This window comes from Garra rufa, chromosome 18 (genome assembly GCF_049309525.1).
Source record: "Garra rufa chromosome 18, GarRuf1.0, whole genome shotgun sequence".
In the NCBI taxonomy this organism is placed as follows: Eukaryota; Metazoa; Chordata; class Actinopteri; order Cypriniformes; family Cyprinidae; genus Garra; species Garra rufa.
The window spans coordinates 30233811-30252271 of NC_133378.1; the positions used below are offsets into that span (position 1 = coordinate 30233811).

At 33.1% G+C, this 18461-nt stretch overlaps 1 protein-coding gene across 1 annotated transcript; it reads right to left on the bottom strand.

The window, feature by feature from the left end:
• Window positions 1–26: 26 nt before the first annotated feature.
• On the bottom strand, window positions 27–18052 carry dgkaa (diacylglycerol kinase, alpha a). Its single transcript, XM_073822619.1, has 20 exons — window positions 17984–18052; window positions 17851–17900; window positions 17655–17729; window positions 17246–17362; window positions 12173–12290; window positions 11856–11944; window positions 11252–11371; window positions 10954–11052; window positions 9237–9323; window positions 9064–9137; window positions 8902–8976; window positions 8413–8498; window positions 8208–8297; window positions 7964–8124; window positions 7734–7798; window positions 5752–5842; window positions 5204–5381; window positions 5008–5125; window positions 4600–4660; window positions 27–1512 (listed from the first exon to the last, which is right to left on the bottom strand). The coding sequence occupies exons 3-20, from the start codon at window positions 17703–17705 to the stop codon at window positions 1441–1443; spliced, it is 1752 nt and encodes a 583-aa protein (XP_073678720.1). The 5' UTR covers window positions 17706–17729; window positions 17851–17900; window positions 17984–18052; the 3' UTR covers window positions 27–1440.
• Between the last annotated feature and the right edge of the window lie 409 nt (window positions 18053–18461).

The window sequence follows — 18461 nt, forward strand, 5'->3', positions numbered from 1 at the left end:
ATCAAAACAAAGAGATACACTGTAAATCTTTTGACACTGAAATGTTTATTCAGACAAATTCACAAAATTAAGAGATCCTCTACATTCTCAGGAGCAACATAAAATTAAAAAGCCTGCCAGAATGCCATAAATGTGCAATCTAAAACCTTTAGGATTTTGCCCATTGAGTAATCTGAAGAAAATACAATAGATTGACTGATAACTATTTAAATGTATGAAATGTTGCAAAATCAGTTCTACACGACTGACTCGATACATTCTTAATACAATGAAAATAATCTAATAAAATTAGTTAACAAACTGTTGATTTCACTTTGATATTTTATTTAACATTACACCTACTATTTTAGGCGTTTACATTTTAAATAAATTAGATGTCTCATAAAGCTCTTTAGATTTGAATTTGCTAAAGCTAGTCATTGTTCTGGTTAAGATCACACTGGTAACTTGTTTAGCATGACATTCGTGATTAGTAAAAGTAGCTGAGGAAGAAATCTAAAGGAGTAACTAAAAGCAGTGTGCAGAGTTAGCGCAGGTCAAAGACTATAGAATACCCAAGACATGTCACTCGTATAGTTTTGAATGGGGAAAAATGCAACGTTCATTATGGCCGCGAAGCCCCGCCTTCTTAGTGAAAGAGCCAATCGTTGATTTGTAAAGTCAGCGCGTCACTGCAGCTGCCATCAGAAGTCCTGGTTGCTATAGAAACAGTCGGTGCTCTAAGACGTGTACTGCGCATGCGCACTGGCTCGTTGAGCCGAAAAAATAAGCGTTTTTTCACGCTATTGGAGCTCAAGGAACCATATTTATGAGGCAGTTCTTGTTGGATTTCTTTGAAGATTTAAAATATGAAATTTAATCGTCAGCTTGGTGAACAGTTTTGGAGAATTTGATGTTTCCCCATTCAAAGAGATGGGAGCTGCACTTGCCTGCCCGAGTAGCGTTTCAAAGATGGCCGCCGAGTGACATGACTTGTCTTAAAGGGACTTTGGCGCAGATCTATTTCTAATATTTAAACCACCTATACAGCAAAATCAATGCGCATTAAACTTTGATTCACACACTGGATGCTTTGGAGTGATGCATGTTTTTTTTTATGTATATCTACATAACCTTAAAACAAATATCCACTCTACATACTTGGAATGATCTGTGCACATGATATGTATATCAATGCATGCAAAAATGCATGAGCTACTGTTTAAGATAACTACAGTTCTTTAAAGAGAGCATATTTGATGTTAAGATGGTCTAGTGAAGAGTTCGTACCTCATGTAAGGATAATCATCTAAAAACACAGAAGGATTTGAGTAAGAGCTAAAACCTTATTAAGCATTTGCTGCAAAATTTACAGTGGCTTTAAATTGTCATTGGCTTCAGAGTCCTTAATGCACACAGAGTTTCTAAGCAAACTGGATCATCCTCAAGCGCAGGTAAACTCTATTTGAAAAAGCCAGATTTGGCTTGAGGGCCCATCAGCATACTGGCTTGGTTTTTGTGTGTGATGCAAATCTGAGAAAGAAAAATAGAAAGACAGAAACAACAACTCAATAAATTAAATCTCATTTAATGCTGACATGTTTCTATTGGCTAAACCTAATTAAAGGGATAGTTCACTCAACCCTCAGGCCATTAAAGATGCAGATGAGTTTGTTTCAAAACAGATTTGGAGAAATTTAGCTTTGTTTTTGTCAGCTGTTTGGATTCTTATTCTGATGGCACCAATTCACCCATAATGATACATTTCTCTAAATGTGTTACAATGATGAAACAAACTCTGAGGGTGAGTACATTTATAAATTTTCATTTTTTAGACCAACAATTACTTAAAAACGTCAAATAACAGAAGTAAAAGATGTTTTGTTTCAGTTAGGATGACAATCTATCTATAAAAATGTTAAGTGTTTAGTGACATTTCATAGTTAAGGAGCCCCGCATCTGACATAAAAGTAAAAAAAGTAATTTGTTCCCTCGTTTTACTACATTGTGTGCACGATTGACTAATTTGTTCCCTTGTTTTACTAAATTGTGCGCACTATTTACTAATTCGTTCCTTCGCTTTACTAAATTGTGCACATGATTTACTAATTTGTTCCCTTGTTTAGCTAAAATGCGCACACGATTTACTCCATTTCCTCGTTTTACTAAATTGTGCACACTATTTATTAATTTATTAACTTGTTTTACTAAATTGTGTGCACTATTTACTAATTCATTCCCTCATTTTACTACATCATGCACATGATTTACTCATTTGTTCCCTTGTTAAATTGTGAACACTATTTACTAATTTGCATCCTTGTTTTACTAAATTATGCACTATTTACTAATTTGTACCCTTGTTTTACTAAATTGTGCACTATTTACTAATTTGAACCCTTGTTTTACTAAATTATGCACTATTTACTAATTTGTACCCTTGTTTTACTAAATTGTGCACACTATTTACTAATTTGTACCCTTGCTTTACTAAATTGTGCACACTATTTACTAATTTGCACCCTAGTTTTACTAAATTGTGCACACTATTCACTAATTTGTACCCTTGCTTTACTAAATTGTGCACACTATTTACTAATTTGTACCCTTGCTTTACTAAATTGTGCACACTATTTACTAATTTGTACCCTTGCTTTACTAAATTGTGCACACTATTTACTAATTTGTACCCTTGCTTTACTAAATTGTGCACACTATTTACTAATTTGTACCCTTGCTTTACTAAATTGTGCACACTATTTACTAATTTGCACCCTAGTTTTACTAAATTATGCACACTATTTACTAATTTGCACCCTAGTTTTACTAAATTATGCACACTATTTACTAATTTGCACCCTAGTTTTACTAAATTATGCACACTATTTACTAATTTGCACCCTAGTTTTACTAAATTGTGCACACTATTTACTAATTTGCACCCTAGTTTTACTAAATTATGCACACTATTTACTAATTTGTACCCTTGTTTTACTAAATTGTGCACTATTTACTAATTTGCACCCTTGCTTTACTAAATTGTGCACACTATTTTTCTAATTTGTATCCTTTAACTAACTTGTGCACACTATTTACTAATTTGTACCCTTGCTTTACTAAATTGTGCACACTATTTACTAATTTGCACCCTAGTTTTACTAAATTGTGCACACTATTTACTAATTTGCACCCTTGCTTTACTAAACTGTGCACACTTTACTAATTTGCACCCTAGTTTTACTAAATTATGCACACTATTTACTAATTTGTACCCTTGTTTTACTAAATTGTGCACTATTTACTAATTTGCACCCTTGCTTTACTAAATTGTGCACACTATTTTTCTAATTTGTATCCTTTTTTAACTAAATTGTGCACACTATTTACTAATTTGTACCCTTGCTTTACTAAATTGTGCACACTATTTACTAATTTGCACCCTAGTTTTACTAAATTGTGCACACTATTTACTAATTTGTACCCTAGTTTTACTAAATTGTGCACACTATTTACTAATTTGCACCCTAGTTTTACTAAATTGTGCACACTATTTACTAATTTGCACCCTAGTTTTACTAAATTGTGCACACTATTTACTAATTTGTACCCTAGTTTTACTAAATTGTGCACACTATTTACTAATTTGAACCCTTGTTTTACTAAATTGTGCACACTATTTACTAATTTGCACCCTAGTTTTACTAAATTGTGCACACTATTTACTAATTTGTACCCTAGTTTTACTAAATTGTGCACTATTTACTAATTTGAACCCTTGTTTTACTAAATTGTGCACACTATTTACTAATTTGCACCCTAGTTTTACTAAATTGTGCACACTATTTACTAATTTGTACCCTAATTTTACAAAATTGTGCACACTATTTACTAATTTGCACCCTTGCTTTACTAAATTGTGCACACTATTTACTAATTTGCACCCTAGATTTACTAAATTGTGCACTATTTACTAATTTGAACCCTTGTTTTACTAAATTGTGCACACTATTTACTAATTTGCACCCTTGCTTTACTAAATTGTGCACACTATTTTTCTAATTTATAACCTTTTAACTAAATTGTGCACACTATTTACTAATTTGCACCCTAGTTTTACTAAATTGTGCACACTATTTACTAATTCGTAAATCATGTGCACGATTTAGTAAACCAAGGGAACGAATTATTAAACCGTGTGCACAATTTCCTTTTTTTCCTCTGCATGTCAGGCTCTGTACATAGTTACATTTTTTTATGTTTTTTTTAACAAATCATTATAATTTAACTTTAAATTTAATTATTGTAGTATTTTGTTTTCTTACAAACAAAATTTATAATGTCTTAACACTATTTATGGAGTTTCCTAATATATTTGTAGACACAACGTGTAATAAGACTTATTTTGGTTGTGAACGATTCAGTTGAGTGAAAAAATAAAATGACTCACTCACAACACACAAAAAGAAATTTGCTTATTACTACTACAATGTAACCAGGAGAAAGTGTCACTCAACAAATCAGTGTATGAATCTAAATAATTGTTTTAGTGAAAAGATTCAAAAGAGTCACTTGGATGAATCAAATTCAAATGCTTAGAAAAGCAGTATGGTGGACACTTACGGTACAAGGTGGCTGCATCCACGGTTCTCCATCGATCTGCATGGGCAAAGGCTTCTTTGTCCTATAAATAATTGTAAATTTTTAAAATAAAACAATTATGTTCATTTTTAGAAACAAAAAAAAAACCAAGTGAATCATATAATGGGCAATTGCTTGGGTGACTAAGCACACATTCACATATGACTCAGTAGTCGTTGACAGAGTGTAACAGAATAAACCGTCCATTCCCATGTAATGACAAAAGAATTAATTGAATGTAATTTACATTTTTTGCTTTTCAAAAAAGCTAACGAGTTTGCAAATGCAGGAAATGCAGACTAGACTGACAGTCATGTTGGAGCATGTCAAGACTTGTTTGTGCCAGGCTGAGGACAATCGCTGACATTTGTTGGCAATAGTATGTCTCACCTGATGGTAATCTGAGATGTTTTGGCAAGTCGGACAGCAGTCTTCAGCCCTGTGTATATCTGTCCCATCTCAATGGCTCCTTCCAGTCCCACTAACTCCATGCGCTTGTCGCTCATGTCTGTTTGGAGACAGTTTGTTGAGCGTTTCGGATAACCTTCATATAAAAACATTTTTCCATGCACTGAAGGAAACGTACCTTGTGGGCTCACTTTTAGGACTTCAGGGTCTACTATGACCTCAGGCAAGTCCGGGTCCACTTTGTCACTTTTTTTGGCTTCACCCCACAGGTTAGAGCCACCGTGCATGCTGGGAATGTTAAGGACGGCGATGCCCTCCAGAGAAAGATTACTGAGATCCAACTGGGTCCCGCAACACTGGATGAGGCCAGACAGAGACACTGGAGTCAGTTCCGTTACGCTTTTCATATTCAATTATTTTTTAGCCGAATACTTGTACCATGCATAAGCAGATTTTTAAGTAATGAATTGCATTTGCTTCATATTCTGAATTAATGCCCCTGATCTGGTTGATTGAAATGTTCCTGGCAGACGACTTATACCAGAAGCAGGTTAATAACAGGTGTTAGCACTCTAATGCTCTTACTGTGCTCATGCTTTTTAGTTGATGCCTTTTGATGGGCTTTCAACACGAGGGAAGAAGCAGCAAGGGTAGCTGGAATGATCAATAACCTCTTTGAACTTAGATGGAAGTGTGATCCCTTTTTTGTAAGGGTTTTTTTCTTACCTCAATGGTGAGGCACTCCTTGAGTTTTTTACAAGATGCTGAGATCGTCTCGGATGTGGCAAATTCAAAATACCACAGTTTGTTTTTCATCCTGTAAGAAAGATATATATGCATGAAAAGGAAGCCACAAATTTGTGCTACCCACTGCAGATACTTTAATTTGGTGGTAATTATTATATATGTTTTTGATTATTAAATAGGAGGTTAACACGGCAAACTGTTTTTTTTTTTTAAAGTATTATATACACACTATAGTTAAAAGTTTGGAGTCAGTAAGATTTTTAAATGTTTTTGAAAGAACTCTTTTATGCTCACCAGGGCTACAAATATTTGATCAAAACTTCAGTAAAAACAGTAATATTGTCTTTACAATTTAAAATAACTCTTTTCAATTTGTAGGTTTTAAAATGTAATATATTCCCATGATGACAAAGCTGCATTTTCTGTAGCCATTACTACAGTCTTCAATGTCACATGATAAATCATTCATAAATGATTCTAATATTCTGAAATGATGCTCTAATAAAATTTCTTATTATTATAAGAATTATATAAATATTATATAAATACAGTTGTGCTGCCTCAGACTTTTGTGAAAACGGTAATTCTTATTTTGCAGGATTCTTGATAAATTGAAAGATTAAAAAAAACAGCATTTACTTATAAGAGATCTTTTGAAACAATGTAACATTTTTTACTGTCACTTTGAATCAATTTTAATGCACCCTTGCTAAATATTATCAATGTAATAAAATAATAATAATAATAATATTTCTCTTGTTTTAGTAAATCTTGTGCACAATTTACTAATTCGTTCCCTAGTTTTACTAAATATGCAAAAGATTTACCAATTAGTTCCCTCGGTTCAATCAATTTCAATGTAATAAAATAATAATAATAATAATACTTTCCTTGTTTTAGTTAATTATGCGCACAATTTACTAATTCATTCTCTCAGTTTACTAAATTGTGCGCACAACTTCCTAATTCGTCCCCTTGTTTAACTAAATTGTGCGCATGATATTTAATAAACCGTGCACACAATTCACTAATTCGTTCCCTTGTTTTACTAAATCGTGAAAAATATTTACTAATTCATTCCCTCGGTTTACTAAATTGTGTGCAGGAATTAATCATTAGTTCCCTTGTTTTACTAAATTGTGCGAATGATTTACTAATTTGTTCTCTCGGTTTACAAAATTGTGGTCACGATTTACTAATTCGCTCCCTTGTTTTTTATATTTTGCTTACAGTTATAATTATCTTTTATAATTATAATTAAAATGTATCTTTTTTGTCCTTTCAATAATGAATTCCAGGAAATAGTTCATAAAAACGTATATTTATTTATTTTTTAAAGAAAATTACTTTATTTCAGTCAAACAACCTACATTTACAATGGTTTTCTTTTATTTTTAAATACATTTAAATAAATAAATGTTAAATAATTTAAATTTAAATCAATTTAATGAATACATTTAAACTCATTTAATGCTTCCTATAAATAATTTAAGACTGAGTCACAAATCATAAATATAAAAAAATAAGATAAAATATTAAAAAAACAACCCTTTAACACAAGCGTTTTCTATTTGTTTTCTTTTTATTAAAAAAAAAAGATCATCCAACACTAGCATTATCTGTTCCTTTTCTATTCTATCTACTTGTTATATATATATATATATATATATATATATATATATATATATATATATATATATAACCCATATATAAACTTTGTTACGTATACTGAGTTCGACTAACTGAGGCTTGTCACAGCACTTTATTATAGCTCTTTTGTTGGTTTTGATTGCTTCTATTGTGCTCATTCGTAAGTCGCTTTGATAAAAGCATCTGCTAAATGACTAAATGTAAATGTAAAATTAGGTAATGGATTTTGAGTATAACATTATTATTTTTTTTTTTAAAGAAATACATATTGATGAATAGATCTGTGGGATCCTACTATGCAACATGCCCACCTGCTGTTAAACTTCTGGGGGTGTTTCTCCCTCATGGTGTGGAAGCGGTGAGCAATGGAGGCATCCTGTTTTGCAAACAATCAACAGTAAGAATTATTTTTTACAAATAAAACATAAACATATTTTATTGGCAGAGAAACAGAGAGAGAAAATGAAAGGACTGAAACTACATAAAAGCGAACGTAACAGAGGTCATATTTCAGATGAATGCTGTACTGTGTGTGTCATACCACTCCAATGGAGAAGTAGTTGTTGATGATTTCGTAGGGCACAGGGTCGCCCCTTTCCTGACTGTCTTCCAGGGTCACCTGTATGCTCCAGCGATCCATCGGAACCACAGAACTGCCCTCAATGTCCTTTAAGATTCGGCCCAGATCCACACCATCATAACCTACAACATTATAACCGTGAGAAACACTGAATATAGACATTAAAAGCACATGCTCAAGTTTCAAGTTCAGCTTTTTCCCTCACCTCCTCCCCATCGAAGACAGCGTGCAAGATCATTTCCTGTGCCGAGAGGAAGCACGGCCACAGGGGGGCGCATTGGCAAGTTGGCCTTATCTTTATGAGGAATTGAAAAGAACAGTTGGTTGAAAGTGAAATGAGAGCTAAACATACATATCCTCTATGGTTTTGCTGTGATCGTCACTGGTGTATGTTTCATTTAGTTTCTGACCTATAGCGTCAAGGATCCAGCCAACTGTGCCGTCACCTCCACAAACTAATATTCTATAGTCCGGCAGATCTCTGAAGAAACACAACCTGGTTTGGAAACAGAAGATCATAGGCTATAGATTACAACCATTTTCAATTTTAACAAGCTTCTGGTAAAGTATTACACCCAATATATCTCCAACCATGTCTATAAAAGGCAAAATGTTGATTATACATCATGCATTTTTCAATCTTAGTTTATTTTTAATAGTTTTGTTGTGCACAAATTCAACCAAGTGGATGCAGGACACAAATAAAGACACATAAATTATATTTTTAAACATATTCCAATAGAAAATAGTACAAATATTTCAAAATTTTACTGTTTTTGCTGTACTTTGGATCAAATAAATGCAAAAGCAGAAGAGACTTGTTTTTAAAACATTAAAAATCTTACTGTTCAAAAACTTTTGAATGGTAATGTACGCTGAAATGGTAGTGAAATCCTTACCCTGGTCCCGGTCCACCATTGGAAAGGTTATAAACCTGCCGAGGATTCAACAGGTACTGGAATTTCCGAAGGACTCTGTAAAAGCACACCTTTTGTGAGTAAAAATGATGATTTAAAATACACATATCTAAGACACACAGACAATTAGACAAGTGTTTTCACCTCTCTCCCTGTTTACCACCACTTTTAGGATTCACAAACACCAAAAGAGGATGAGTGTCAGGAATTGGGCTTATCTGTTTGGGAACAGGAAGTTGTGCATTAGGTTCATTCAGTATCTCCCGTCTTTGCCTGGGAAAGCTGAAACATAAAAGACTGTCCAGGCTGTGTCTTACCTGTAGTACCTGTCCATCAGGTGTAGTGTTGTGGTCACTGTCATCACTTGCAAATGCACAGCCGTTCTTTACACAGTTCGGTCTCTCCTGAGTGAGGATACAAAACACAGAAGGTATAATAGAGAATAAAATCACAAATCATTTGTGCTTTTGTCTTCTATTTGAACAGACCTCTAATCTTTTAACCATTTAAACCAAGGGTGCCCAACCCTGTTCCTGGAGATCTACCTTCCTGCAGAGTTTAGTTCCAACCCTGATCAAACACACCTGTCTGTAATTATAGTGCTCCTTCAGATCCTAATTAGTTGGTTCAGGTGTGTTTGATCAGGGTTGGAGCTGAACTCTACAGGAAGGTAGATCTCCAGGAACAGGGTTGAGGACCCCTGATTTAAATTATCTAATCATGTTGTTTTCCACAATCATGGAGCTTTGCAAGCTATATTTATTATCTAATATACATATAATATACACTACCAGTCAAAAGTTTTTGAATAAGATTTTTAATGTCTTTTCTGCTCACCAAGCCTGGATTTATTTGATCCAAAGTATGGAAAAAACGCAAAATTGTGAAATATTTTTCCTATTCAAAATAAATGTTTTCTTTTTGAATATATTTTAAATTGTAATTTATTCCTGTGATCAAAGCTGAATTTTCAGCATCATTACTCCAGTCTTCAGTGTCACATGATCCTTCAGAAACCATTCTAATATGCTGATTTGCAGTTCAAGAAATCTGTTTTATTATTATTATTATCAATATTTATCCAAAGATCAGCATTTATTTGAACATTATACACCACACCATTCAAAAGCTTGTGGTCAGTATAATAATAATAATAATAGAAATATTATTATTTATTTATTTAGCAAGGATGCTTTAAATTGATCAAAAGTGATGATAAAGACATTTATAATGTTACAAAAGATTATTATTATGATTTCTGAAGGATCATGTGACTGGAGTAATGACGCTAAAAATTCAGCTTTGAAATCACAGGAATAAATTAAATTTTTAATATATTCAAATTGAAAAGTTATTTTAAATAGTAAAAATATTAAAAAAAATTTACTGTGTTTGCTGTACTTTGGACCCAATAAATTCAGGCTTGGTGAGCAGAAGAGACTCTTTAAAGAACATTAAAAATCTCACTGTTCAAAAACTTTTGACTGGTAGTATATTTAATCATTAAATATAAAAAAATAAATAAAAGTGTACATGTAAGCATACATGCGAGTGTATTTTGCTGTGTACTACAGTTGCAAATCTTTTTTTTTTTTTTTTATTGCCAACAAATATACTATTTACAGGTGATACATCAAAGGCCAACAAAACATACATGACTGTAAACATGATTTGTGTGTGCATGTGAGTGTGCGTGTAAGTGGTAATTATAACTGTGTCGAGGTTGGAACACAAGGGAACATGTAGAAAAGTACCACAGACATAATAAAAAAAATAATAAAAATGATGATAGTAGTATTAACAAAAATTAGAGGATGGAGGGTGTGAATGGTACTCAGTGGTCAGGGTGAGGAAGATGATAAATGGCAGTAATAATAATATTAATAATAATAGTAATGATAATAATAATAATAATAACATTTTAAATGAACTACTTTAATCAAGAATGAGGGGAGAAGATTTACAGTTGCAAATCTTGAGACTTGAATCCACGGAGTTGAGTAGGTCTTCCAGAGAGACATGAATTTGCATTACCTTGATGACAGGATAAATGGCCCACGGTGGTAAGATATGATCTTTGAAAGGGCCACAATCACATTCAAATGGTTCCTGGGTTGCACACTCATCGTGTCTCTAAAATATGACAATGAAAAGCATGTAATGAAAAACTATGAACCAGTGTGAACAAAATTACCAGCTTCATTTGATCTACATTGATTCAAGTGCATTTGTTATTTTACCCAACTGCTGCTAAGTTATGTATCTCTTGTTTTATCAAGATTTTCAGCAACTGTATATTGTACGACAGCTTTTCAGAAAGTCCCGTTCTCACCATGGTGTGACACCAGACACAGCGTTTCCCAGTGAGGCCGTGCAAACTCTTTATCTTCTTCTGACACCGGTCACACTTCCCAGAATCACAGTTTCCACTCACCCAGTCATGGGCCGGAATCTGCATGCAAGCAAATTAGATGCACGTTTGCTATTTACATTTCCAGCGTCCACTTGATGGCAGTACTAAAGTAAAAGCTTATAGAAGATGTTTAATGTGGGCTCTGTCTGCCCTAGGTCCAGTAAGTAAGATATACAATAGAAGACCTTAGTGAGACACCCTTATCAGAGGACCTAGGACAATGTTTCCAGTTAAGAAATAAACTGTTCCGTTTTTAACGCATGTAGGCCATTTTTACATGATTTGAAGGAGATGAACTTATTAAAAATGTGTTCTTCTAATTTATTTGTATTCCTTTTTTAGCTTTTACTTTTTAATATACAATTTTATATATAATATATAACATACAGGTAGCATTAAAGGTTGTTTGTGCACTTTGTTTAAAAGTTTATGCACATTACTTTATGTTATTTACACTTAGGTGTTTTTAAATGTAATTTAAAAAAAAAGGAAAATAAAATAAAATAAATTAAGGTGTTCTTACCCCTGTCTCTTTCTTTGACATCACATAAGTGCGGGTACAAGGACCCGGGTTTTTATTTGCACACCGGCCATGGACTGTGTATTTGCAGCCTGTCAAAACCACACATATGGGTTTGCAAGGTTACGCATAACTACATAACTACGTAGATAAACCACAACACACATTAGCACACAGGATTTCTGGAATACATCTTGAAAATGTTATCATTTTAATTGCTAAAATGAAACATTTTATTGGCAATCTGTAAATATTGCAGATGTTACATTTGCAAAGCGCTCTGTGAACCCTTCTTGTAAATTACCCAGAATTCCACTCACAGGTGCAGCAGAGACCCTGTTTGCGCAGCCCCAGCAGCATATTCTGACAGACGTTGCAGTACACAGGCTTGTTGAAATGTTTCATCCTCCACAGGTGCTGGCCATCTCTTTGGGTCATCTTGGGACAGCAGAAAATAAACATGTTAGAGAACAGTTTGTTTTACTTTATAATGGAATTCTGTAAAATGTAACATGCCATTCAATATATGTTTCTAAGAAGTGAATGATTCACATTCCTTTCATCTGTCTGTAACTAGAGTGTTACTGTAGATTACTGTACTTAAGTACAATTTCCAAGTATCTGTACTTTGCTGGAGTATTTTTATTTCATGGAGTATTATTATGTCATTCATCGTTATTTTGAACTGGAGAAATTGTTGCACACTACGAGATGTGATAGCGGTGTCCGATTCGTGAATGAGCTAATTTCTTTTCAATGAGCCTGTTAAATCAGTACACAAAGTTGCGATGTTGGATGATTTTGCAGCTGTTCTTGAGTCAACAACTCACTGATTCAAATCATCCATCAGAGCGAGTCTCTACTTCGTCTCTAAATTAACCACGTCTGACTCAAAATGAGCCAAGAATGAGAGATCCTCGGAGCTTAAATGCACGTGTGACTGATGGTGTGAAAAGTAAGTTACTAATGCCAAATTTCAGCATTTATTACGGTAAATAAAAACCATATATAGGTCAAGATTGTCCATTGTTTGTGAACTAAATCTGCTGTAAAGTGTCTGTTCAAGCCTACTGTATGAAATGCTTGAGCGTAGACATGTCCATATTTCTTTATTACCATCTGAATGGGGTAGATTTAAAAAAAAACTAAACATAACATTATAACGCAAATGAATGCCCATGCATCCACCCTGCTGCCATACCACTTTAAATGATGCAAAAGTAGTATGATTGCATAATGTTTTTGGTAAAATGCTAGCACATTTTGCCCAATGTGACCTCTGTTTTTATATTTATATGTGTGACCCTGGACCACAAAACCAGTCATAAGTGGCACGGGTATATTCGTAGCAGTAGCCAAAAATACATTGTTTGAGTCAAAATTTGCTTTTTTTTCTTTTATGCCAAATATTTCAGATCATGTTCCATTAAGACATTATGTAAATTTTATACTGTAAATATATCAACTCAATTTTTGATTAGTAATATGCATTGCTAAGAACTTAATTTGGACAACTTTAAAGGTGATATTCTCAATATTTATTTTTATTTTTTTTTTCTGATTTTTAAATAGTTGTATCTCAGCCAAATATTGTGCTATCCTAACAAACAATACATCAGTGGAAAGTATTTATTCAGCTTTCAGATCATGCATAAATCTCAATTTCAAAAAAATTCACCCGTATGACTGGTTTTGTGGTCCATGGTCAAATTTGTTAACACACTGTCCTTGATTCTATACGCTATATGATATATTTTGTTATTTTTTCACTTATTTGCACACTTGAATTATCAGTAATTATTACTAGTAATCATTGTATGACATTTGTTTGCAGGAATAGAGTATATAAAATTGCAAAATAAATAAAAATTCATCAATCAGTACTTTTTATTTTTAATAGGTAAGTACATTTCTCAAAAAGTACTTTTGTACTTCTACCCAAGTAAAATCGAAAAGAAATACTTACTACTTATACTAGAGTAATATTTAGCTCTTTAATATTTAGCTCTGCTTTTACTCAAGAACTTGATTTGTGTACTTCATCCACCTCTGGATACAAGGTAAAAAGGTAAAGAAACAGCAATGACATATTTGCAGTTGCACCCAAATGGACAAAAGATCATGAGTTCCAATTATTGTCTTAAAGGGATAGGTCCTCCAAAATTAAAAAGTTTGTCATAATTCACTCTGATGTCATTTCAAACCAGCATGAATTAATCATTAAAGGTACGGTTATGCTTGGCCTCGTTTACACAAACAAAAATTCTGCTAATGTGACTGTACCACAAGTCACAAACGATTTATGATTCAACAAATCAGGCTTTTTTAACTGGATTAATCGGTTTCATCTTATTCATTCACAAATTTGCTTTTTAAGTTCAACTCACTGACTGAAAGAAGCAGTCGCAGTTGGCTGGAGGGAAAGTTTAGCTGTGAATCATTACACAATGCTATTGTATGACTTTAGAACACTTAAAATATATCCGTTGAATCACTCTTATAGTATTTTTTTGTGTTTTTTTTTGTGTGCCATATTTAAAGTTAAAAAAATGTCATAGGAGGAAAAATTCTTTTGAATCCTCACACATTTTTTCCCCTGTGTTTCACACAAAAAAATAACAGGTTTGGAACAACTAGGGTGGATAAATGATGACTAAACATACGTGATGACATAATTTGTAGTTTTGGAAATGTAATGAAATGTACTCATCTACTAAAGGAACAGATGACGACATAATCGTAAATAAAATGCTAATCGGTGGAAAGTGTTTTTGAACCACTCTCAGTGACTCACAAGTGTGTCTTTTTCTTGTTTTTTTCACATTGCTTCCTTATCTTACACCTACTGGCTATTCTTTATGAATTCAGTGGCCGGCTGGAGGTGGTTAGGGTGGGCTGAGGACATTGACTCATGCAGTCACATCAGAAAATTATTAATAATTCAGAATATTATTGGTTTGGATGACTCAGGCGGGAACTTCAGGCGGCCGAACAGGAGGTCAGAAACTGTAGCCCACACAACCAAGCTGTAACTGGGTCTGATGGCTCAGCATAGCCCCCGTGTGCTGCTTGGGCAGGTGGAAATAGCATATGGGGAAGTCCCTGGCTTTGATACATGGTTAAGCATGACCATAACACAAATGCAAGACAGTTGGGAATATAAGTTTAGGCTGACTAAATTATCTACGTGACAGCAAGCTACATTTGCTAAAACGGACTGTGACCGCTGGCGGTAACAACAAATGTCTTGTAATTGTAACTTCCGCACTGACTTTGCCTATGTGGTTTAACTGTGAACCATACTTATTAGTGCTAAACACACATTTCTAGTGCGACAGTGACACCGGCTTGGCATTTAAAGGTTGGGTTTTGGTTTTCATTATATTTAGATGTATTTAGTCATGGAAAACATTGAGGGAAAACATCTCCAAGTCATGCACTAGCACAGTATGGACAGACACATAAGTCTTGGGAGTTGAATGGCTTATGTTCTCCCTCCGGAGGAGTGAGAAGCCAGCTCCTGCTCTAGTGTTACTTGCTGGATGCTAGCTTGAGCTTGCATTTTGAAGCTGCCAAGTGGCTTGTGTGAAAAGACGCATGCCTTCTTCAGATGCATGCCTTTTTTTAATGAGATGTCATGTAGATCTTATGCATGATGTGCTAATGAGATGCAAGGGATTTCTGGTTTGCAAAGGCTCACACGTCTATATGCATCTCACTGCTGCTATGTATATGCCTCCTGGTTGTGCTGTAAAGTTTAGATTAATCAGAAATCTATATATGACCCTGAACCATAAAACCAGTCCTATGCAGCATGGGTATACATTGTACTTATTTTTTGATAATTAACATGCATTGCTAAGAATTTAATTTGGATAACTTTAAAGGTGATTTTCTCAGTATAGCAGATTTTCAGAAAGTTGTAGGTTGGCCAAATATTGTCATAACCTAACAATACATCATACATCCATACATCAATTGAAAGCTTACTTATTAAGCTTTCATATTATGTATAAATCTCAATTTCAAAAAATTTAACCTTTTGACTGGTGTTGTGGGCCTTTGTATCTTATTGATTCCTATGGATGTGGTGCTTAAGTGTGGGCACTCAAGTGTGTGTTTGTTAAAAATAAAAATATAAAATAATAATAAAATTAAATATAAAAAAAACTAAATTAAATTAAACAAATAAAACATAAAATGTAAATAAAATACATTTTAAAATAAATATTTTTTTAAGTTTTTTAAGTCTTTTCTGCTCACCAAGCCTGCATTTATTTGATCAAAAGTACATTAAAAACAGTAACATTTTGAAATATTTTATTATTTAAAATAACGGTTTTCTATTTGATTAAATTTAAAATGCAATTTTTTTTTTTGGAATATAAATGATAGAAATTAATACTTTTATTTAGCAAGGATGCTTTAAATTGGCCAAAAGTGATAAATAATGTTACAAAAGAGTTCTATTTTTTAAGATTAATGCTGTTCTGAACTTTCTATTCATCAAAGAAACCTGAAAAAAAGTTATACTCAGCTATTTTCAACATGATGCTAAAAATTCAGATACACTTTAAAATATACTCAAATAGAAAATATTTATTTTAAAAAGAAAAAAAGTTTCAAACTTTTACTGCTCTTGCTGTACTTTTTCCAAATAAATGCAGGCTTGGTGAGCAGAAGAGATGTCTTTAAAAAAACTTTAAAAATCAAAAACTTGACTGCTAGTGTAGTTAAAAAAAAGATGTCAGAATGGGTATTTGCAAAAAACAACAAAAACGATAAATACATAAAATAAAATAATTGATTAAAAAATAAATATAACTTTCTTTACATTTTTTTTAAAATAAATAACACTAATACTGTAAAATATTATTACTATTTAAAATAACAATTTCCATTTAAATATATTTAAAAATGTACTAAAAATAAAATATTCCTTTGATGCCAAAGCTGAATTTTCAGCAGCCATTACTCCAGTACTGTCACTTGATCATTCTGAAATAATTTTTATATGATGATAAAATAAAACGCAAAATTAAAAAAACGAAATTAGGCATAAAAATACAAATGAAAAAAAGGTGCTAATATATGCTTTTAGTTGTGCATATACAGTAAGCGTGTGCGTGCATGTAAGAATGTGTTAGAAGTGTCACTGTTGCTTGCACTAGTGCAAAGTCAGCAAGCTTTTGGTATGCTAAATTGAGAGGAGCGAGACAACACAACTTTAGAAGGACAGAGCGCAATAAATACATACCATCTACTAAATTTTACATTGTTATCTCTGTTCCTTTTCACTTCTGAGCAGTGTAATCTGAGGTAAAGTCTTGTACACTCCAAAAATAGCAGCTCTCTGACATTGCATCTGAGAATATCTGCTTGTGTTTTCTTACCTTCAGTCCCAGTAAAACCAGTAGCGGGACGTTATTCATCCCCCCCTCCACCCATTCCTGTAATGACACCGTTCCACTGCTATCTGCGTCAATCGCTGTCATCATATCCTTCAGCACCTGAGAACAAGCACAGTGTGCAATGAGAAAGCATATGCTTTTGTATTAGTATGTCTGTTGCAACCTGTATCTGATGTAACTAATTCATCACTTTATTTGAATTATCAGGAGCAAGATTATGCAAACGATCTTGTAAGGTTCATTTTATCCCTTCCCTATTTTCTATGACAAGCTGATTCATGCCAAATGAGGAGGAATGTCCTCTTCGGCAAGGTGTGGTTAAGATGGAAAATATCATAGGCATTTCACTTCATCTCGGCAAATGTTACAGGCACGCATGAACAAAACTCACAGGCCTCAGTTCGGAAACATCCCAACCGAGGTAGTCTGCTGCGTGCATCATCTGGGCAATAATACGGTCCACTTCCTGTTTTTCAGAAACATGACATACAAATATTACTGAAAGATGTAATTTGAGCATGATGATTCAGTTTTGTTACATAATGAGGAATTGGAAGTAGATTATATTCCAGGCTAAAACCACCCACCGAACTGTCCAGAACGCCGTTACCATCTCTGTCATAGAGCCTGAAGGCAACTGTGAAGGTAAAAACATAGTGATTTATTGCAAAAGTCAACAATCATTATAGATATTCGAAGTAGCAAAACATTTAGATTTACATTCAAGTTTGTCCCTGGGCTGCCCGTCTTCCAGGAGAGAGAAATAACAAGACACATCCTTCAGAAAGACTTCCTCTAAGAGAGAAAGCAAAAAAAAAAAGAAACACTTATTTTATAGAGTAGTTGAAGAAAGAAAGAAAGAAAATAAATATATAAAAAATAATTAAATACATTTATATTTAAATTAAAAATAAATATAACTTTCTTTAAATGTAATATTTAATATTAACAGTAATATTGTAAAATATTAATACTATTTAAAATAATCATAAGACTTTTTATTTGTTTTTAGTAACTAGTCAAAATTATGTTTTGATCCTGCTTAACTTGTAGTGAACCCAAAAAGTGCTTTAAAAAATTAAAATAAAACAATGATAAATTAGTTAAATTAAATATAATACACAAATATGATTCCAAAGTCGGTAATATTTTTGATACTTTTGAAATCAGTCTCTTATGCTAATCCAAAGTTGCATTT